The sequence below is a fragment of the Convolutriloba macropyga genome, chromosome 3 (genome assembly GCF_964194025.1).
Source record: "Convolutriloba macropyga chromosome 3, txConMacr16.3, whole genome shotgun sequence".
Classification (NCBI taxonomy): domain Eukaryota; kingdom Metazoa; phylum Xenacoelomorpha; order Acoela; family Convolutidae; genus Convolutriloba; species Convolutriloba macropyga.
Genome location: NC_134470.1, coordinates 7,522,768 through 7,545,486, shown reverse-complemented (window position 1 = coordinate 7,545,486; position 22,719 = coordinate 7,522,768). Strand labels below are relative to the sequence as shown.

Genomic DNA, 22,719 nt, shown 5'->3' with positions numbered 1-22,719 from the left:
GAATTGGCACTTTTGAAAAAACCTAACTTTTCAAGAATATTTTCTACGAATTCTGTCATCTGTACGCAAATGCCATGACTTTGATTCTTATATATGAAGCGTAGTACTCTACCCATGTTTGTGCTAAACAGTTTGCTCTGTTAAGGGTCTCTTGCTTGAGCTTGGGAGCAAAAGTCTTCTTTTAATGCACGTCAATGTATTTGTTATAAAATCTCTTGACAAATAACAAAAAATACGCGACAATCAATCACAAAATAGTCTTTTAAGCATTTTTGTGCACTTTGACCGGCCAATTCTAGATAATCTCTTCTTTGCTTTTTCGTGTTTCTTTTAGCTTTCGGTCCAATCTGTGCATCTCTGTCGTTTCACTGAGAATTAACATAACGTTTACTTTGAGTCTTACAAATTTACTTCGAATACTTGGAAACTTTTATGGAACGAATCTTCTGTCTCTCTGAGTTGAAATTACTATAGGAATTTTTCCAAAATTTGGAGAACAAATTATTTGCAGTCTAGTTGTAATAATTGAACATTCCGGGCACCAATTGAAAACACGATTCATTATTAGAACTTCGATTTCTTCTTCATTGCTTATGGCTTGGTCGAATTGTTGCGGAATCCAGATATTTTACCACATTAATGTGCACAATTGGAATTGATTATTGAGGTTAGCAACAACATATGGTGTGTTTTGCTGTTAAGGCATAACGGCAGCAATTTAGGATCTTTTCTTTTCTTGACGTAAATTCTGGTTGAAAATGTTTTCTCTCTCCCGTTCTGTAATTTTGACAGTTTAACCAGTACAAGCTTTCGATTTTTTGATATTGGCAGGTTTTTGCGTGCAATTGGCAATCCAGTTTATAGAAGAAGATACCAAAATTTTGATTCTGTTTGTCTATCTATTGATCTCAACTGTTATCCACTTGATGATCTTCGAAAATTTTTTTGACATTCAGTAATGTTTTTAACTGCATTATGTTTCAATTTTTTTAAATTGCACACAATTTTCGAATTCTTCCGATGCCTAATCAGGGCTTGATTTGTTCAAAAATATTTGGCGTGTTTTTGGAAACAACTTGTAGAAACTAAAACCACACAACGAAGTAAAGAATGCCTAGTTAGAGGGCCGATGATAATTGCTACTAATGAGACTCTAGGACAACCACAACCAGCAACAAAAGACGTAGATAACCAGCAACAAATGATGTCTCACGACAGAAAACACTGATGTACTACACTTCAGTCATTTGACACCTAATTAAGTCATTGTTTATCCGGACATATTTATTTCTCTTCAGAAATTTATTGGATGACAAATTCGTTTTTCTCAACGATGCATCAGCTTTTTTACAATTTTAGTTCCTCTGAGTTGAAATTATAATTTTCCAAACGTTTCAGGAACAAGTTACTTGCATTCCATTTGGAATATTTAAAAAATCAGGGTACCAGTTGAAAGCAGGATTCTTTATAAACACCTCGATTTCTTTTTCATTGCTCATGGCTTTCTCGAATTGTTGCCGAATCCAGGTCTTTTATCACATCAATATTCACAATTGGGCTTGATTATTGAGATTAGTAACAACAAATCCTGCATTTTGGTGTTAAGGCACAACGGCAGCAATTTAAATTCTTTTCATTTCTTGGTGTAACTTGAAAACGTTTCCTATCTTGCTTTTGACCACTGCAGGCTCTGGAGGTTTTTCAGGTAACTCGCTTGATTTGGCGTATAGCGTTTTCATCCCGTTTTTAAATTTGGACAGTGTAACCAGTACAAGCTTTCGATTATTCGACTATTGCAGCTTCTTGCGTGCAGTTGGCAATTCAGTTTATAGTAGAAGATACCAAATATATGACTGTGTTTGCCTTTCTCTTGATCTCAACTGTTATTACCTTGATGATCTTCAAAATTTTTTTCGACATTCAGTAATATTTTTTAACTGCATTATGTTTTTCCAAAGTCTTTATATTGCACACAATCTTTTTGATGCCGAATCATGGCTTGATCTGTTCAAAATTATTTAGCGTGTACGTGGAAAAAATTGTACAAACAAAAACGACACAACTAACTAAATAATGCCCAGTTAGAGGGACGAATATAATCGCCATTAATCAGACTCTGGAGCAATACAACCAGCCAGCAAAATGGAACAACAACAACAACAACGTTAACTAAAGCCAAAAGCAAATGTCAATATAGTTTTTTAAAACGGCCATAAAAAAGTCAAAATATCTTCAGAAAAATTCTTCTAAATTAAAGAGTTGGTATTTTTTTGAAATCGTCGGCAAATAACTATTTATTTAGCAAGAAATATTGGATGTCGTTGATAACAACCAGCAGCAAAAGACGCCTCACGACAGAAAACACTGAGATACGACACCTGAATAAGACATTGTTTATCCAGACATATTTATTTCTCTTTTGAAAGTTATTGGAAGACAAATTCAACTCGTCCAACCATTGATATACTTTTTTTTAATATATCAACACTTTTTACAATTATTTTACCGTTAAATCGTTAAATTGCCATATTAAGCTTGCTATTTCGGACATGCTAAATCAAATTAAAACGAACATTTCTAATGATGTACGTGCGAAAAAGCAAAAATAACCTTCTGGCTTTTAGGATGTTGTTAAAAAACCAACAGCACAAAGTCTACGTGGCTAAGAGTAACACACTTATAGTAAGTCCCATAAAGTTGCAACGCAAGCGAACGTTCGAAAAGCTCGGGGCATGCAAATGAGCATCTGTTGGCCAGATATCTGCATGTTTTAAAATTGAACTTTGACCTTTCAAACGTTCGATAGCGTTGCAACTTTATGGGACTGACTATACATGCTTCATTGCTCATTCAATTTTTTATTCGTAATCGCCATTGTTTTTCAGTTTTGTGGCTTCTTAACGTTTAAGCTCATAAATGACGTCATTTGTACTTCTGCACCAATCACAATTTAACCCAGCATAGAGCTCAAATTTTGACCCAAGACTGAATGTTCGGTTATTTGATCTTATATGGGAGAAAATTTGCAATTAATTGCAATTTGACCTTTAATTATCAGAATTTAAACAATCGAGCTTAGTGGGACTATGGAAAGTTACACATAGTTGCAAATTATCCAACTATTAGAAATATTTGCAAAAAAGGCATATTTGGTATTAGTTTTGTACTTCTTGGTTGTTCGCGGAAATTTACTTGCAAACTTTGTTTTACACAATATGATTGTTGTTCATTTGACTATCTTTAACACAAGAAGCCATTGAAGGTTAGTTAAGTTCATAAACTGCGTTGATGACTGGACGATTCAACACTAGTTAGCGGCGTAACCAAGCAAGCTTTAAAATTAATACCAATAGTCAACATAAAGATTGACATTTAATTAGTTAGTTCGTCAAAACTTGGAGTTTAGGAATTGTCGTCAATTGAGGCTTTACCACAAAATGGCAACAGAATTCGCAGTTGTACCAACAATTGATTTAACACCTCTTTCAACTGAGGTTCCAAATGACGAAATCAAAACCGAAACTCTTTCTGAAATCTCTCGACAGGTTATGGACGCTTTCCGGACCACCGGGTTTCTGTACCTGAAGAATTCTGGCTTGACAGCTGAAGAAGTGCGCCAGTTGAACCAGATAGTGGGGGACTTTTTTCGCGAGCCGGTGGAGTACAAGGAAAAGTATGCCAGAGGTCATAGAAGTGACAGAAGTCATGGTTGGATACCGGTGAGAGATTTTTCGAACATCGCAGTCTATTTATATGCCACTTTCGTTAAGCACCAGTGTCCTACTTTGCAACCTCTTCACGCATAACTTTGATGCCTAACTTCCCACTTTAATATAGTTTGCATTACATGACCAAGGTCAATAAGCTCTTTCCCCAATGCTCATGCAAAAAATTGGTGACAGCCTTCGCGTTCATTTTCAAAGTTTAGTTTTTCCTTATAACATTTTCAAAAAAGGGAGAATATTTATGCGAGGAAGGTTCTTTTTGTCTCCACCAAAATTTTCTTCACATTTTTTGGAGAGAAAAAACAAATGCGCTTTTTAGCTCTTAAATTGTAGTTGTGATACACATAAATATTCAAAAACAAAGATAGTTTTGATACATATAAATAGTCAGAAATAAAGAAGAAAAAATTTTACAAGTTTCGAAAAACCTAACACTTCAAAGTTCTGAGGGGGATATGGGAAATTTTTAAAATACCAACCAGGAAACGGCAGATTAATGGATTTTGCTTTTTTGATTTTCTAGTTATCTCTTTGAGAATTGTGAATCTTTGTGAATCTAACTAACTCACTATGTCGACAGTTTTGATTATTTCAAACTTTAATTTTGAATTTGACGATTATTTTTAATATAGATATTGACAAATTGTTATGCTAAATCAAACCTACAAATTGTTATGCTGTTTCTATAAAAAGCTTTATTGATGGTTTTTTATTTCACCAGAACACAGAAACGAAAACATAAGTCTTGAAATTTTTAACAAACTTCTCAATTGTTTTTACAGTAGCTCCAATTAAACTAATGAATATTCAATTGAAGAGAGGATTCGTTGATTGAGGAAAATAAAAGACAACGTTCGAAAACAATATTTGGGAAACGAAAAATGAGAAGAAATTGGATTTATCTTAAAATTGATAACTTTTTAGGAGGTACGTGCATCAAAATTAAAACGCGGCTATGAACAAAAATGAATTTCACAAACCGAGCAAAACTGTTTTTAGGCGAGACAAAACAGAAAATCTATATGAAATAAGAGCACAGTCCTCAAAAATGTCTTGACAATGAATAAATTCGAGTTATTTTAGGGCTCTTCGAAGTAATCAAGTCTTCTTTTTCAAAACTCGAATAGGAAGTTTGTTGGAACCATCTGTTCTACCCGGTCCGAAGTGTCAACAATAAAAAACTCAAATTTATGTAACAAAAAATGCAAGAAACGCAAGAATGCGGTGAACACCTTGAATTCATGCTGGGGCGTAGATCTTACATATTTTTGCGTTGAGTTTTAGCGTTGATCCTGATCCCACATAATTTTGCGTAGAATTTAACGTTGATCTCAGATAATTTCGCGTTGAATTTAGCGTTGATCTCACATAAATTTGAGTTTATAAGCGTGAATCTAATATTTTAAATGTACGTCGCACTTGAACGCAATGGTTAACAACGCTCCTATCTTCACATGTTTTAACGATCCTTAAACATGCAGCCTATACAACCATGCTTTGGTGCCTGATCTGTAAGTGTTTTTTTGCTCATTAAGCATACGGCTTAGCAAAAACAAGCGAGACAAAAAGCCATCGACCAATTTTCGTATGTAGCCACTACGGATAGACAACAATAACAGGCGTCGGTAGTGCAAGGGATTCGAACTGTGGTTGTGAAGCGAGGGGCATGGGTTCGAGATCAAGTCGGTGCAAAGAATGGCCTCTGTTTTTTGTCTCATAAATGGTGAATCTTGTTTTTCATCCACTACTGTGTTTCATTCTTGCTCGCTTCTTTATTTCCCTTCTTATTTATTCTTCTATATCTAATATATAAAATGTAAGTCGCAATTGAACACAATGGTTAACAACCGTCCTATCTTCACATGTTTTAGCGATCCTTTAACATGCAGCCTACACGGCCATGCTTAACTGACTGATCTGCAAATGTTTTTTTTGCACATTAAGCACACAGCTTAAGAAAAAACAAGTGAGACTGAAAGCTATCGACCAATATTTTTCGTATGTAGCCAATTCAAGAGACAGCAGTAACAGGTGTCGGTAGCGCAAGGGATTAGACCTGTGGCTGTGAAGCGAGGGGCTTGGGTTCGAGCCTGAGTCGGTGCCAGAAATTGCCTCTGTTTTTTGTGTCATAAATGGTGAATCTTGTTTTTCATCCACTACTGTGTTTCCTTCTTGCTGCGTTCTTTATTTCCCTTCTTATTGATTCTTCCTATATCTTCTAATATATTAAATGGAAGTCGCATTTGAACGCAATGGTTAGCAACGCTCCTATCTTCACGTGTTTTAGCGATCCTTAAACATGCAGCCTACACGACCATGCTTAAGTGCCTGATCTGTAAATGTTTTTTTTGCTCAATATGCGTGCGGCTTAGCAAAAACAAGCGCGACAAAAAGCCATCGACCAATATTCGTATGTAGCCTCAACGGATAAACGACAGTAACAGGCGTCGGTAGTGCAAGGGATTAGACTTGTGTCTGTGAAACGAGGGGCATGGGTTCGAGACCGAGTCGGTGTGAAGAAGGGACGCTGTTTTTGGTCTCATAAATGGTGAATCTTGTTTTTCATCCACTACTGTGTTTCGTTCTTGCTCCCTTCTTTATTTCACTTCTTATTTATTCTTCTATATCTTCTAATATATTAAATGTAAGTCGCACTTGAACGCAATGGTTAACAACGCTCCTATCTTCACATGTTTTAACGATCCTTTAACATGCAGCCTATACAACCATGCTTAAGTGCCTGATCTGTAAATGTTTTTATCGCTCATTAAGCATACGGCTTAGCAAAAACAAGCGAGACAAAAAGCCATCGACCAATATTCGTTTGTAGCCACTACGGATAGACAATAGCAACAGGCGTCGGTAGCGCAATGGATTGGACCTGTGACTGTGAAGAGAGGGGCCTGGGTTCGATCCCGAGTGGTGGAGGAAAATGATGCATCGTTTACCGGGATACAAAATTTGGGAGTTGGTTGTCGTTTTCTTCCCCTCTTCATTTCTTTGTTGGTTTTGTTACTTATATCTTCTTTTCGTTCTTTCTTTATTCCTTTATCTTTTCTTTCTTTCTCCATTTATTTCTCTCCCTCTCATCTAATATTTTAAATGTAAGTCGCACTTGAACGCAATGTTTAGCAGCGCTCCTATGTTGACATGTTTTAACGATCCTTAAGAATGCAGCCCACACAATCATGCCTAAGAGCCTGCTCTGCAAATGTTTTTTTCGCTAATTAATTATACGGCTTAGCAAAAACAAGCGAAACGAAGACATTGATAAAAATTTTGCATATGTAGCCAGTACCGATTGACAACAGCAGCAGGCGTTTGTAGCGCAAGGGATTATACCTGTGGCTGTCAAGCGAGAGACATGGGTTCAAGCCCAAGTAGGGGCGGAAAAGGATGTATAATGTACTCGGAATTAAATTTGGGATTTGGCTGTCCTTTTCTTCCCTTCTGCGTTTCTGTTTTTTAAATTTATATATTCTTTTTGTTGTTTATTTATTCCTTCATCTTTTATTCCTTTCTCCATTTTTTTCTCTCCCCCTCATCTAATATATTGAATGTAAATTGCACTTGAGCGCAATGGTTAACAGCACTACTATCGTCAGATGTTTAACGACCCTTAAACATTCAGCATACACAACCACCACGCTTAAGCGTCTAATCTGTAATTGTGTTTTGCTCATTAAGCATACAGCTTAGCAAAAAGAGACAAAAAAGTCATTGTCGAAAACTTTGCGTATGTAGCCAGTTCAACAGACAACCGCAACGGGCTTCAGTAGCGCAAGGGGATTAGACTATGGCTGTGAAGTGAGGGTCATGGATTCGAGCCCATGTAGGGGAGGAAAAGGATTTATAACTTACTGGGATAAAAAATGATGAGTTGATTGTCTTTTTCTTCCCTTCTTCATTTCTTTGCTTTAATTTATTACTTGTATCCTCTTTGTGTTCTTTCTTTATTCCTTCATCTTTTGTTTCTTTCTCCATTTCATTCTCTCCCTCTCATCTGTTATATTAAATGTAAGTTGCACTTGAACGCAACGGTTATCATCGCTCCAGCTTCTGTTTTTTAGCTCAAAAATGATGAATCTTGTTTTCGTTCTCGCTCCCTTCTTTATTTCCGTTCTTATTTATTCTTCTATATCTAATATATTAAATGTAAGTTGCACTTGAACGCTATGGTTAACAACGGTCCTATATTCACATGTTTTAACGATTCTTAGGCATGCAGCCTACATGATCATGCCTAAGTGCCTGATCTGCGAATTTTTTTTTGCTCATTAAGCATACGGCTTATCAAAAACAAGCGAGACAAAAAGCCATCGACCAATATTTTTCGAATGTATCCAGTTCAATAGACAACAGAAACAGGCGTCGGTAGCGCAATGCATTAGGCCTGTGGCTGTGAAGAGGTGGGCATGGGTTCGATCCCGAGTCCTGGAGGAAAAGGATGCATCGTTTACTGGGATAAAAAATTGGTGAGTTGGTTGTCTTTTTCTTCCCCTGTTCATTTCTTTGTTTTTTTTACTTATGTCTTCTTTTCATTCTTTCTTTATTCCTTTGTCTTTTCTTTCTTTCTCCATTTCTTTCTCTCCTTCTCATCTAATATATTAAATGTAAGTCGCACTTGAACGCAATGTTTAGCAGCGCTCCTATGTTCACATGTTTTAACGATCCTTAAGAATGCAGCCCGCGCAATCATGCCTAAGAGCCTGCTCTGCAAATGTTTTTTTTTCAAGCCCAAGTAGGGGAGGAAAAGGATGTATGATGTGCTCGGAAATAAATTTGGGATTTGGTTGTAGAAGCTCGTTTTATGCAAATTCATTGTGCTCCTTTAACATAGCGCACCTTAATCACAGCAAAGACAAAATTGTCGCTTAACCTAAAGTTGCTGTTAAATAAGGTAATGGACGCCAAAAATACTCGTCGGTAGCCTAAGAGGTAAGAGCTGTGGCTGTTAAACGAGGGGCAAGGGTTCGAACCCGAGTTGCCACGAAAAAATCCTATTTTCTTTTAAACCTGGTCGGATATGATTTTGTGATGCTTATGCGGGCTGGCTAGTTTTACTTAAATATGCGTTTCTAAGCGTAGATCTTACATAATCTTGCGTTGACTATACCGCTGATTTCACATAACATAATCATATTTTTCTTAAGAGCAATAAGGATCGGTGACACAGTGGTAAAAGAGGCGACAAGTTGAGAGGAGGTCAGTGGTTCGAGTCGCACAAGCAGAGCTCTAAGCGTTGCATCATTGTAGGCTAAATTTGACGCAAAGTTATGTAAAATCTACGCTTAGAAACGCAAAACTTTGTGTAATATCCACGATTAGAAGCGCACCGCAAAATTATGTAAGAATATTGAGGTTAATTTTTTTCACTTTTCAACGCTAGTTTCGGCTTGTCTTACATAATTTCGGCAAACTTCCTCCGGCCGGTTAAGCATAGGCACAGGTTCCCACAAGCCATTTTTTAAATAATTTAGACAGAGTTTATCGACCCTAACAAACCGATGGATTTGAAAGAGGCCTTCAACATTATTCTGTCGGATGTATTGCAATTTGGACTGGAGTGGCCGAGTGAACAGTTCAGAGCACATATGGTACAAGTGTTCGAAAAACTGATTAAAGTCAGTTTCAGATTTATGATGCTAGTTGCTATCGGTAAGTGGAGTCTTAACTCATATAAAAATCTCCCCATAACTGTCAGAAAGACCCTGTACTGAATTTTGCATAGATTTTTCCTCGATTCCTATAGGCTAGGTTTTATAAAATCACAATCTCAAATTATTTTGACCGGAACCGGGCATGAACCGCCCAAAAGTAATTTTGTAACCCATGTATTAGTATGTAATAGGGTGCCATAACGGTTTTATGTGTATTTATACTAATGTTATATCATTCCTATGATGTATTAACTTTTTGGGATCAGTGGTAAAGATTCTCTCGACTTTCTATTCATCTAATCATTTATTACTGCAATTTGAGGGTTTTTGGTATGTCTACTTTTTCAGATGTCACCGTCGAACTTATAGAATTTTGCGTGAGACTGCCTAACTTTCGCTACGCAAGCATTACTGTAAATCGTATTTTAAATTCGTATTACTTCTTTTAAGTAGTGAAGGTTTTAAAGTAGTGCATTTTAAATTTTAGAAACATTTATTCCATAGGGAATTGTTTACAAAAAGTTCTCATTTCGGAAAATCTTGAATTTTTTTTCGAGTTTAGACAAAATTTGTTATTATTTTTACTGTGCATGAAAAACGATAAAAATTTCAGTTGATCAAAATGATGAAATAACTAATCAGCTATTTGTCTTATTTGTCATAGTAAGAGAAGTGAAGCTTGTTTGAAAAAAAAATCTTGGCGGGAAATTTGAAAGACGAGAAATTTCATTAAAAGAACAAAAGAATGGACGTAGGATTATTAGAAACATTGAGAATTTGAACATTTCAATTTAAGTTGTCTACCAATTATATCAAAATTTTTCTCGCACTTTTCCTTGTCCCCGCAGTCCTTAACTATTAAGAGCGCAATAAAAATTCTTGCCATACTTTCGTTTTTTAGTGTAACTTTTGCTATAACATTTTACCGATGTCTGCATGTGATAGTTGGAAAAAATATCACTTTTTACAATCACTTGATTGTCTCAAATTCTTGTAAAAAATTGTTGAGGACATTTGAGTGCCTTATAGCGTCAATAGAATTTAATACTCTTCAACTGTTTTAACCTTTTCTCTCAGTTTCAACAAAACTGCCGCAAAAATTGGCGTTGTCTAATCGAGTTTTCGCCGAATACCACATCCACCTAAATATAAACAATAACTATATACCGCATCCACCTGAATATAAACAATAGATAAATAATAACTTCAATATTTCATCGAGGACCTAGAAATTATCTGCTCAACGACCGATTAAATTTCCCAATCGAGCCATCTTTTTTCCGTCCGCTAATTAACCTGAAAGAATTTTCTGTACAAAATTTAATTCGAGAAGACGCAAATTTCACAGAGGCCTCATTTCACGAACGGTTGGAACTAATTTGTCGCCTGTTAAAATCCGTCAAGACATTCCAACTGAATTATCTCAATTAGCCTATTCCCTTCCCTCCCTTTTGGGGGATACGGGAGCAAAGGAAAAGAATCTTTTAGGCTCAAATTTTAACTGATTGATCTTGGCTCTACAGGTCTATGATTAATTGCTCTGATACAAATTTGGTAACAATTATATTAGTCCTGCGTTCTTTTTATGCGTGCTTGACAGATTTTCCGTCTGACCGTTTTGACTTTTGGCCTTCAAAAATGAGATAAACAGGAAACGCCTTGAGGGTATCAAGTTGTCACATACCGGCATTAGTCGTCGGTTACATCATTAATTCAATGGAATTTCAGGTCTAGGTCTTGATCCAAATTACTTCGACGAGCTGCACAGCAAAATGGGTACAAAGGGTAACTTGACAACTCTAAGGTGTCTGTACTATCCGGAGCTGAAGAGGTCACAGGTCAAAGACATCAAACCAGGCCAACTAAGATGTGGAGAACACGCCGATTTTGGGTAAACTCTCAGTGACTATATCTTAACTTCATCTGCATCGATATTTATATTAGTTAGTTTGTTCATGATAGTTTGCAGAACAGTCTTGGATTTGTTATACCTATAGAGAGGCAGCAGAAATAGTAAAATTTAATGCGTAGACGGGTGAATCATTTTAGCGAAATTCGGTATGGAAATTTTAAAGTGGACCTGATCAGAATATTGGAAAGAGTAAAAACCATTCTGCGATTTTGGATGGTTCAGGCCTGATATTCAGGTCCGGGTTCAATAAAAGACCCCCACTAGAATTAAAAAGTCTTTTCATAAGTCGAGGTCTATACCTGGGTGGCTCTTGACGTACAAAGTATATTTAGCTGTTCATATATACGATATTACTTTTAATATTGGTAAAGCTTCGAGACATTTCATCACATGAGAGTTTTACTATGTTCATTATTCCAAAAGCAAAACTATTTTTTTCGCATTCGGTTCCAAAGCAACCCTATTTTTTTTGTTCTTTTCCAAAGCAACCTTTTTCAGGACGATAACGCTTTTGATCTCAGAAGACATCACGGGGCTTCAAGTGCTGACACGAGAGGGGAAGTACGTGGACCTGACGAAGGCTGAGGACCCAAGTTACATCCTAGTGAACGTCGGGGCAATTTTGGAACGCTGGACCGACAACGAATTGATTGCCGCCAGGCACCGTGTGGTAGTGAATGTAAATGGAACTGCAACCCAAATCCAAAATGGGCACGAAAATATGGATCAATTTAATGGGCTGGACGATGACCCAGTTGTGTGTCCGAAACGACAGTCGTTTGGATTTTTTGTGAATGCGGATAACGAGGCGGTCGTAAAGCCGTTGAATAACGAATCATCCAAATATGAGTCAATGACCACTTTGGAGTTTCTTACTGAGCAAATAAATAAAATATTTAAATTGTAAACACAGATTCACAATTCTCAACTCACTAGGTAATTTCTGCGACTAGAAGAATGAAGTGGAACTTCAAATATGTCATTATCTTAATTATAACTTGGACAAAATTTTTCAGATAGACACGAAACTTTCAAAACTGGAAACTTAAAAAAACAAATAGATCAGATATGAAATAAGAGACATCAGAACTGAAGCACGATAATTCAACTGTGCATTTTAAGCTGTGAATTGACAGCCTTGCTATTATTGGTCTCTTTGTGGTTTTTGTGATTGAAAAAAAAATTGATAGACTCGAAAAGTTATGAATCAAAGAGGAGTGATGTTGATCTTTTTTCATGTTTTTTTTTTCATGAGTTAGCAAGCAAACAACTGTATGTTCACGGAATGAATAAGGTTTGAATAAGTTGTTTTGGTGAACACATTCGATTGAGCGGAGAAGAAAGCGATGTTTTGTGTTTTGTTGATGCCTTCTTTTGAAACAGAGTGATAAATATAGGCGTGACAAAATATTGTTCGCGAGCGGCTTTTGTAAATTTTTTTTGGTGATTTTATATTTTCCGTGTAACCTAAAAGGTGAAAATAGACCAAAGCATTCCAGTTTTGGTTATATTGATAGCAGTTTGAAGCTTTTGTGCAATTAAAGCAAAAAATACACCACTGAATGTTGAAATATTTTGCCAATTTTCATGAACTTTGGGAGATTGTTGTCTCATAGTATAATTGTACTGCATTTTTTGTTAATTGGGGTGAAACCTAAGAATTGTGGGCATTTTTCTTTACTAAATTGATAATTTTTTCGTGAAAAACAATTTTATCCTCTAATATCTGAGAATATTGTCAAAGTTCGTCCTATCTTTTTAAAAATTCTTGTCTTTTTTTTGTTCGGAAACAGAAACATTACAGGCTTATTTTGGCTCGCTCAAATTTGCAATTCTGTAGCCCTGAGGAAAACTGATTAGTTCCTATGTGCAAATATATATTACAAAATTTAGGTTTTGTGGGTTAAATTCATTTTGATTAACTTCTCTTGAAATTCATCATAATGTTTTTAATGCTTTTATGGGTTATGCAAGTAGATAATAGTTAGTTGAGGGTCGATGGTATTTTCACAATGACGATGACGTGTCGGGAGTTCCTTTAGCCATATTATTTTAACATTTGAGCGAGCGAGAAACCTGAAGCCCAGGGAGTGAAAAAAGTTTGAGTTATATCGGTTATGAATTTGGAAGAGTTGCAAAACTAGAGGGGTTATGTTTTCCATACATTTTATGTCCTCTTGAAACAGAGAAATAAATGTAGTTGTTAATGTAGAAATTTACAAAAAAAATCTCAAAAAGAAATCAAATGGTGCTTTCGAAAGCGTTTTGAAGCATATTAATAATTAAAAGATGTCTGCTAATTCAATTAATTTCCACTTTCTGCAAAATTTTTATGTTTTAATGTTTTATTGCAATTCTCGTTGATTGAATGAAAACTTGACATTTCTAATGCATTATTACGAACTGAGAAACTTTGGGATTATTTCTTGAATTTTTAAAAATTTGATACAAAAATTAGGAAAAGTGTTAAATCTTCATTTCTTTATTTTGTTCGCCCTTTTTTCAAAACAGAAGATGTATTTAAATTTGCTCAGGCTTGCTTAACTTTGTGTGAGCATGTTCGTCGATTTGAAAGTTTTAAAAACGTATTTCGCACGAAAGTGTTCTTCAACCATGAAAAGTAATTGTTTTCTCCATAATTTTAAAGGAAATTTACTCTCTGGCAAACTATTTTTATTTTTGACGCAAAATTCTCGTTTCTCAGTTTTACGCATTCTGATATAGATTCCAGTTATTGAAGGAATAAATGTTTTGAAAGCTGTTTTTGGAATTTTTCTGCTGTTGTATGTATTTGGTAAACAACACGATATAAATGTCAATGCTGCACGTGAGTGCATCATTTTGATAGAGAGAAAGAGACATTGCAAGAAAAAACTCAAAATCGAGCAATTTTTTGTTTAGATGCTCCATTTTCAAGCAGGCACTTTTCAGTTTAAGCTCTAATTTTTCGGTCCAATTCGATTTTTCTCAATATAGCAATTAGTAAGTCCATGTTTGAAATCATTTTTTCCCATTTGAACCCAATTTCAGAATTTTTGCGCAATTTTGAGGTAGGTTTAAATCAACTTCTGGCAATTTGTTTAAATCAACTTCTGGCAATTTGTTCATTTTGATTGTTACCATTTCGTTTTTTTTGCACTTTTCAGAACAATTTTCTTTATCCAAAAAAAAAAATTTTTGGGCGTCTTACCAAAAATGAATCTCAGATAAGTAATTGCGTAGCACAGAACTAATTAGTTTTACTTCAATTTAACATTCAAACTCCTTTTAAGTTCTATTTACTCGATTAAGTAAAATGCAAAATCAATCAGAGAAATAAAATCACAAGCTCAGATTTTGCGATAATTTTACACCCTATTGGAATATGTGCACAAACTTCCTGTTGTGGTAGAAAATGAAACAAAACTTCAAAATTGTTTCAAGCCGTATTTCAATCAAAGTTATCAACAAACTCATAAATTCCATCTGCAGATTCAAGTAAGATGAGAGCAGGAAGAAGTCCTTGGAAAAACAGTAAGTTTCGTTATTTTTTTATAGTTTTGATTTTGAAGATTAGGATTAAAATCATTGAGAACTAAAGCTACTACGTGATAGTTAATTGTTATTGAGAACTGGAAAATTAAGGACATTTTTTGTTCGCTTTTTTTCTAGCTCAGATAAAAGAGCTTGCGCAAAAATTTGGAATGAGTTTGAACTATAAGCAGAAATTGAAATGTATGGCCACCCAAAATTTACTAATGTGAATGCCCATGTGCCAATAGTGGTTAGTATCTATAGTGCCAATAGAGCTGCATATGAGGTTTCGACTAAGTGCCATGCAGACAAAGGCTACAAACTAAAAGTATTAAAGGAGAGAATCAATAATTGTCAATGTTTCTCGCTCAATTTTGTAGTCATTAGTGTAAATTTGTAAAATAAGTGTTCAGAAAACTCTAAAAAGAAAGTGCAAAATATTAGAGAATCAAAGAAATGCGCAAGAAATATGAGTGCAGGTAAAGTATTTAATAATTGAAAAGTACTAAAAATTGTAGAAAAAGTACTAAAAAGTACTCAAATGTAGAGTGATATTCAGTTCTTAAATATTAAGTCGGCATGAGGAACTCTCTACAATCGTTTTTTTTAAATTTTAACTGTGGCTTTAAGGCTGAACCAAAATTAATTGTTCTCAAAACAGAAAGGGTCTCAACTATGCGTGCGAAGAGCAGCCATTTTGAGTCTAAGCTAATGTGTATCTCCATTTATGAGTGGAGGGAGCTAATTTTGTACTGCAAACAGCAACATGTTAGTCAAAAATTTTGTAGCGCGAAAGAAATTGACATTTTTCTGGCAAGATTTCTGTAACTCAGAATGAAGGATTGCTCATTAATTAGGTTTCCCAAATCCTAGGTTCTAATTTGTTGGTCCTCAAAATTAGTGGCTTAAAATAATTAGGATCCCCAATCAAGTGGTTGTTTGTTTTGCTAAGTAGTATAGTTCAAATTTGGTCTAAAAGCAAATGAAATGGTGTGTTTATCCAAAATAATTTTGTCTACTGGATCGATTTCATTGGTAATATGTGAAAAAAAAATCAGCTGTAATGCATTTATGAGATTGTCTGGAGCTAAGAAAGCGCATCTGATTTGCTTCGTAGCACCACCGTGTGACAAACTAAGAAAAAATTCGAGAAAAAAACTCAGAAATAATCTCTGTGGGCAATAATCTCTGCGTGTAAAATTAAGGTGTTCATTCAAAGTTTCGTGTTATAATTTAACTAGAAATTGTGATTTTTTTTACTAGAATGGTTTACTAGAATGATTTAAACCAATTAATTGGAGTTATTGCAGATCAGGATAAAAACATTATTGCTTAGTCAAGAATTGATCTTGTTTAGGAAGCAACATGCGCCGTATTCAATGAAAAATTTTGGTTTCACTGGGAGCAAAAAATGAGCACTAAATTTTTCTGTAAAGAAACATTAAATAGCAGAAGACTGGTACCAAGAATGGTAAAATTTCACAGCTCAATCTTTACTATAAAAATCAAATTACACGTTTACTTAGACTTTTTTAGATTTAAATTTCTTATCGTGCATGGTTTTGTAGAATTCATTCGTGCATTTATCAAAACCATGAATTTTGCCTTGAAAGAGATTTTGCCGTAATATTGCAGAATAAGCACTGATTTTTTTATTATGGTGGCAATCTATCTTCAGACAGCTAAAATAGATGCAGCTCTGCATATTTTGAGAAGTTTCTCCATATATTTTTTAATTGAAATCCAACAAGTGCTACGTTTGTGGTAGAGCAAAAATGAAATCTCAGTCACTTTTTATATGCTCTTTATTGTTGCTGTTTCAATTAAAGATTAGTGTAATGCTCAGTGTCTTTTTTAATTAGTGTACTTTTTGAAAAACAACTAAACATCTTGCGGCAGTAAATATTTTTGTCACGAAATTGTCATAACAATGCTTTCCACATTTAAAATAAAACTTTGCATTGCATTTTTTTGTTTTTGCTAAAAATTTTTTTTAAAAAAAAAATCAGTTTAAGATTGCATTCAATCAATTTGGCTACAATCTTACAAGATGGTTTAATCTGTCTGCTTCCGCTTGAATTTGTACAAAAATTGTTAACTTTAAACAAAAACGTTCTGATGTTTTGCTATTATAGTAAAAATGCCACGAATCACTCAATCATAGTAATCAAGCAATGAATCACACTTCTTATGTACGAATTGAATTAAATGTCCGCCGTTACGCATTATTTTGCAGACTAAAGAGTAGTCATAATTAATATCATTGAAAACTGTACATTTTGTAGAGGCTGGAAAGAGAGCAAACATTAACGTTGATATGAATTTGAAAGCATTACAGAACATCAGAGAACAGCAATTTGACCGTTGCAATTTAACTTGTATTCAAAACTTGATATCATACAATCAGAAAATTGAGTCTTAACTTATATGTACATAGAAATATTTACGTTACATAGATTATATACCTAGAAATTGATCAAAACTTCGAACCTCAAACTGAATCTTAATAACCAACCAATTTTATCATAGAAGCTTATATTTCAGAGAGAACATGTCAGATTCTGAAATTATTCCATTAATTGATTTCTCGCTTTTATCCTGCAATGTATCGTGGGAAAAATTGGACTATAAAGCCATGAAACCAATTGCTTCGGAAGTTATGGAGGCTTTGAGGAGTCCTGGTTTTCTCTACTTGAAGAACTCAGGACTGACGTCAGAGGAAGTCTCGACAATGAATTCGATAGCTGAAGACTTTTTCCTGCAGCCCAAGGAAGTTAAGGAGAAGTATGCAAGGGGAAGGGAAATCGAACGACACCACGGTTGGGTCGACGTAAGTTAGCAATTTTTTAAGAATAAAAAGTTTGAAATTAGAGCTTTTTTTATGAACAATTCTGAATCTTTTTTTCCTGTCCCTTTTGTAGATGGTGCGTTTGAAATACGGACGTGCTATTACAGCAAAAGTTATGTTAATACTAACATGTGGGAGCGCTCGGTCTGGGGGAGGGGCTGGAGTAATTCAGCGCTGAATCCATGTATTTCAATTAGTTTTTTTCTATTGCTATGTTATGATCATGCCACTTTTTACCCTGCCTGTATAAAAAAAACAAACTGCTGAAAAAAGGTACCCGGAGTTCTAGAACTTAAAGTAACAAATTTTTTGTTAGCCAAATGTGCAAGGAAATTTCGGAGAATTTGTTTATTTTATTCTAAAAAACTTCAGAAATTTTTAGGTAGGGTAAAAAAACGAAGTTTTTTCTGTGCTTGACCAGCTAATCATTACTGGTTGGAGTACTTTTGGTTTCTCATTTTTTTATCAATTATTGGATTTTAATTAATGGATAAATTTAATCACAGGCGAGCAAAAAAGTTACCAGAGACACCTTTTTTAAATTCACGGACTTCAGATTACATAGTGCGCAGAGAGAATTTTTTTTTCGAATACTTACTGGAGTTTGTGCTGATTTGAATTTACTGATTATAAAAATAAAACAAGGACGCTCGGTAATGTGCGTTCGCGCATAAAGTTCCGAGCCCTCTCATCCACATTTGTAGAATCATTGTCTACCTAATGAACAGATAGAACCCCCCCCCCCCCCCCCCCTAAAAAGTAATTTTTAAAATATTGGTGCATGAAGAAAAATACCACCTCAACGCGAATACTTCAGTGGAGTAAAAAACACCGCATTAGATTGATGAGATCTGCTTAATTAAGAAAACGAGGCAAGACGAACAACAAAATCAAACAACAACAACAACAAACTTTAATTTATCCAAATCTTAAGACCTGTCTTTATTCAATTTTTTCTGCGGTTACAAAAAGAACAAAAAGAGAAATTAAACAAAAATTAAATTTAATCTTGAGAGAAAACGTTGTCGAAGCCGTGAGGTCATATTTTGCCCCCAAATATATGTTTGGTTATGCTTTTTTCAAATACAAATAATTTCTTTCATGAGACTAGGTCAAAAGTTGATAAAAAAGAGAAAATTGAGTAAAATTAAGAAATAATTTTGTGTTTGTCGAAAACAATTAGTTAAATGAAAACCTTTACCTTTAATATGAAAATAAAAAAGTTCGTTTACTCGTCCAACATAAGTCATTGAGGCCGGTCATTGTTCAGAAGATGTCTTGAATTTACAAAATTAACGTCAAATATAGACAAAAATCGAAAATTAGTTTGTTTTTTGCAAAAAATCCGTGTCGAAACTAGTAAAGTCATAACGAATTCCTTAAAAAGTTTTGATTTTGTACACTTGCGCATGCTCTCAACGTCAACAATATCTTATGTGATTTTTAAGAATTAAGGAGACTAGGCAATAAATACAAACAATAAAAACAAAAATGCAAAGCTGAAAAGTGTTTTTTTTTAAAAAAACAAGTGTTTTCAAAGTCATGAAGGCCATAAGCTATCTACTCAAATCAGAATATAGGTTAATATGAACCTCCACGAAACTTCATGCGACTAAAAGACAATAAAAAAACGACAATTAAAGACCAGTAAAAAACAAACTAAATGAAACTTTTCGAGAAAGTCGTCGAAGCCGTTAAAACAATAATCTGTACTTTTAAGGATCCATTTTGATACTCTAATTTGTGCCTTATTTGGAACGCCAGTAATGTGTTATGTGAATTGTCAATATTGTGATAATGTGAAAAAACGAAGCGAGACGTAAAAGATGGGCAAATAACTAAAAATAAAAAAAGAAAGTTGTGAAATCTGGTAAATTCAAAGCCGGAAAAGCTTATTTTAGCTCTTAAAAACAATATAACGATTAAATTTTAAGTCAGTAGAAAAATGTAGTTTCTTTCTCTGATGACAATAAGCTACATGTTGGCCAAACTTAGAGAAAAATTGTGGCAAATGTCGAAAAGCCATCGTTAAATGGTTTTAAAAATCAAAATGACCAAAAGCTTTTAAGTAAAATATTAGATGCAATAATTTGAAACTTCTTAGGAAGTCAATTGGACCTATTACCAGTGAATTTTGATTTGAACTGTGCTGTTCTTTAATTAACATACAAATGAGCGAATCTTTTAAAGGACCGATTGATTACAATCCGAATCGTTCTGGAACACTTGATTATTTCAAATGCTATAGATAGATAAAATTACTTAGTTAATAAAATTTAACCTCGACAACTTGCTCCAGAAAATGAAATTCTATAACATCTTTATTTCCACATCCCACGCTGGACGGGCTTTTTAATGATACCACTCGAAACTCTTGACGATTGAAATATCGAACAGCCAGAACAGTCTGAACAAGCAAAACCCAGTTGAGTATATAGTTACTCCCCCCAAGAAATGTCGGAACAAGAAAACAGAAGCTCAATACCATTAATCCAACTAAATTTTGTATAAACCCAGAACACAGAAGTAAAGAGAAATTCTACAGTGAACAGCAGTTGATTGTCTTTGATCTCGTAATATCATTTTGTTGGCCTGCTCAGAGACAATTTCCCGCGTAGAAAGTTTGATCAGAGTCAGTTTCGAACTCATGATTGTCTTCACAACGGTCTGGAGCATAGTCGCACGAAAACTTAGAAAATGGTCTGAAAATATTCTGATCAGAGATCAATCTGTCTTGGGACAGTCTGTTCAGAGTTGATTTCGACAGCACTTTTAGAGATTGAAATTCTTCTCAGATATCAGATCTGATCAGAGCTTTTCTGTTTGCGATGTCAACCTGGGAGACAGAGGTGATTACAGCGGATATTCTATGCCTTTACTTTGATGGCGTGAAAAATGATAATATCAATTACACTCAATAAAAGTCAGAATAAAAAATATCAATTACACTCAATAAAAATCAGAAAAAAACATAAACTTCTGCCTAAATATATGCATTTTCAAACAAATATCAAAATTTGGAGATTGCCATTACTGAAAAAATTTCAGCTGATTGACTCTTCAATTCTCCGACTTGCAATAATGAGAGCTGAAAGAGTTTCAAATTTTCCTTTCTCTTTGGCATCCACGATTTATCTCAGATCAAGTAACCACTTCCTGAAGACCCTCCTGATCTGAAAGAGGGTTTCCAAAGTCGCCCAGCAGACGTTGACAAGTACTTTCTCTGATGACATTAAGCTACATGTTGACAACATTTAGAGAAATATTGTGGAAAATGTCGCAAAGCCATTGTTTATTCAAAAACCAAATGGTTTTCAAGGTCAAAATGACCACAGGTTTTGAACTAAAATACTAGATGGAATAATTTAAAGCTTCTTAGGAAGCCAGTTGGACCTATAACCAGTGAATTTTGATTTGAATTGTTCTGTTCATTAATTAACATACAAATGAGCGAATCTTTTAAAGGACCGATTGATTACTATCTGAATCGTTTTTGGATCGCAACAGTCTAAAGGTAGTAAGGTTAGTCCAAAACTAGCCATTCTAATGCTGTTTGTCCGTTAGGAACACTTAATTGTTGAAAATGTTATAGATATAGAATATTTGTAAGTTCAAAAAAGAAAAATATATGGTTTGTTTTTGATTATCATCAAGTAAAGTTATTGAAATAACGAAAAAGTTTTTAATTAAGGTGCACTCTCAATGAGAAATGCACTTTCAATGGAAGAGGAAGTAGAAATAGCCGCCATTGGAATTAACAAAGGTTAAGGTGAAGAAAAGGCTGACTTTTGAAAAACTTAGCCAAATTTTTTGCCAGAAAATTAAACCAAAATAGTCAACAGTACTTTTTTGTTTTTAAAATCAAATCAACAACACTATTCTAACAATTTTAACATATTTTTGCAAAAATGACTACACTGTAGGCCCAAAACGTCCAGAAAATGTGAATAAAAATAACGCAAATCAATGTCAATATTCACATAAAATTTAAACCTCGATAACTCGCTCCAGAAAACGAAATTCAATAAAATAATTTTATTTCCATATCCTACGCTGGACGGGCTTTTTAATGATGCCACTCAAAACACTCGACGATGAATATATCGATCTTTCTAGGTTGTCCGAACAAGAAAGAACCCAGTTGAGTCTATAGTTACTCACCCCGAAGAGGGGTCGGAACAAGAAAACAAAATTAATGCCTTTAATCCAACTAAACAATACGTGTAAAATGGGCAAATAACTAAAAATATAAAGAAAATAGTGAAATCTGGTAAAATTGCAGCCAGAAAGCATATTTTAACTTATGAAAACAAAATAACGATTGAATTACATTGTGGCAAAACTTAGAGAAATATTGTGGCAAATGTCGAAAAGTTATTGTTTGATCAAAAACCAAAAGGTTTTAAAAGTCAAAATGACCACAAGCTTTCGAGTAATATAATAGATAAAATAATTTGAAACTTCTTAGTAAGGCAGTTGGACCTGTCACCAGTGAGCTTTGATTTGAATTGTTCTGTTCTTTAATTAACATACAAATGTGCGATTTTTTTTAAAAACAGACTGATTACAATTCGAATCGTTTTTGGATTGCAACACTCTAAGGTTAGTCCAAAATTAGCCTTGCTAATGCTGTAATGCTGTTCGTCCATTAGGAACACTTGATTGTTTCAAATGCTATATAAATAGAAAATTTGTTAGTTAATGAATTTAAACCTCGATTACTCGCTCCAGAAAACGAAATTCAGTAACATTTTTTTATTTCCATATCCCACACTAGACGGGCTTTATAATGATACCACTCTAAACTCTCGATGATGAAACTATCGAACGGTCAGAACTGTCTAAACAAGAAAAACCCAGTTGAGTATATAGTTACTCCCCCTCAAGAGGGATCGGAACAAGAAAACAAAAATTTAATACCTTAATCCAACTAAATTTTGTATAAAGCCAGATCACATAGAGAGGTAAGTAGACACTCTGCATTAAACAGCAGTTGAATGTCTTTGGTCTCGTAATATTATATTGTTGGACTAATCAGAGACAATTTCGCCCGTAAAAAGT

The 22,719-nt window shown here is 34.5% G+C and overlaps 2 protein-coding genes across 4 annotated transcripts in view; both read left to right on the top strand.

The window, feature by feature from the left end:
• Positions 1–3,137: 3,137 nt before the first annotated feature.
• On the top strand, positions 3,138–12,418 carry LOC142336824 (uncharacterized). 2 transcript variants are annotated; one of them, XM_075385765.1, is made up of 5 exons: positions 3,138–3,262; positions 3,407–3,719; positions 9,206–9,383; positions 11,114–11,276; positions 11,796–12,418. In XM_075385765.1, exons 2-5 carry the CDS (start codon positions 3,438–3,440, stop codon positions 12,202–12,204), a joined length of 1,032 nt encoding a protein of 343 aa, XP_075241880.1. In that variant the 5' UTR covers positions 3,138–3,262; positions 3,407–3,437; the 3' UTR covers positions 12,205–12,418. The 2 variants fall into 2 exon arrangements, with proteins under 2 accessions (XP_075241880.1, XP_075241879.1); XM_075385764.1 differs by lacking the exon at positions 3,138–3,262 and having other exon boundaries at positions 3,292–3,719.
• Positions 12,419–17,165: 4,747 nt separating this feature from the next.
• Positions 17,166–22,719, top strand: part of LOC142336823 (uncharacterized) — an 88,823-nt gene continuing 83,269 nt past the window's right edge. Inside the window, exon 1 of one of the 2 annotated variants that reach the window (XM_075385762.1) lies at positions 17,166–17,640. In XM_075385762.1, coding sequence (XP_075241877.1) covers positions 17,362–17,640 — 279 coding nt within the window. In that variant the 5' untranslated portion in view covers positions 17,166–17,361. The remainder of the gene's footprint in view (positions 17,641–22,719) is intronic. The other variant, XM_075385761.1, reaches the window with a different exon arrangement.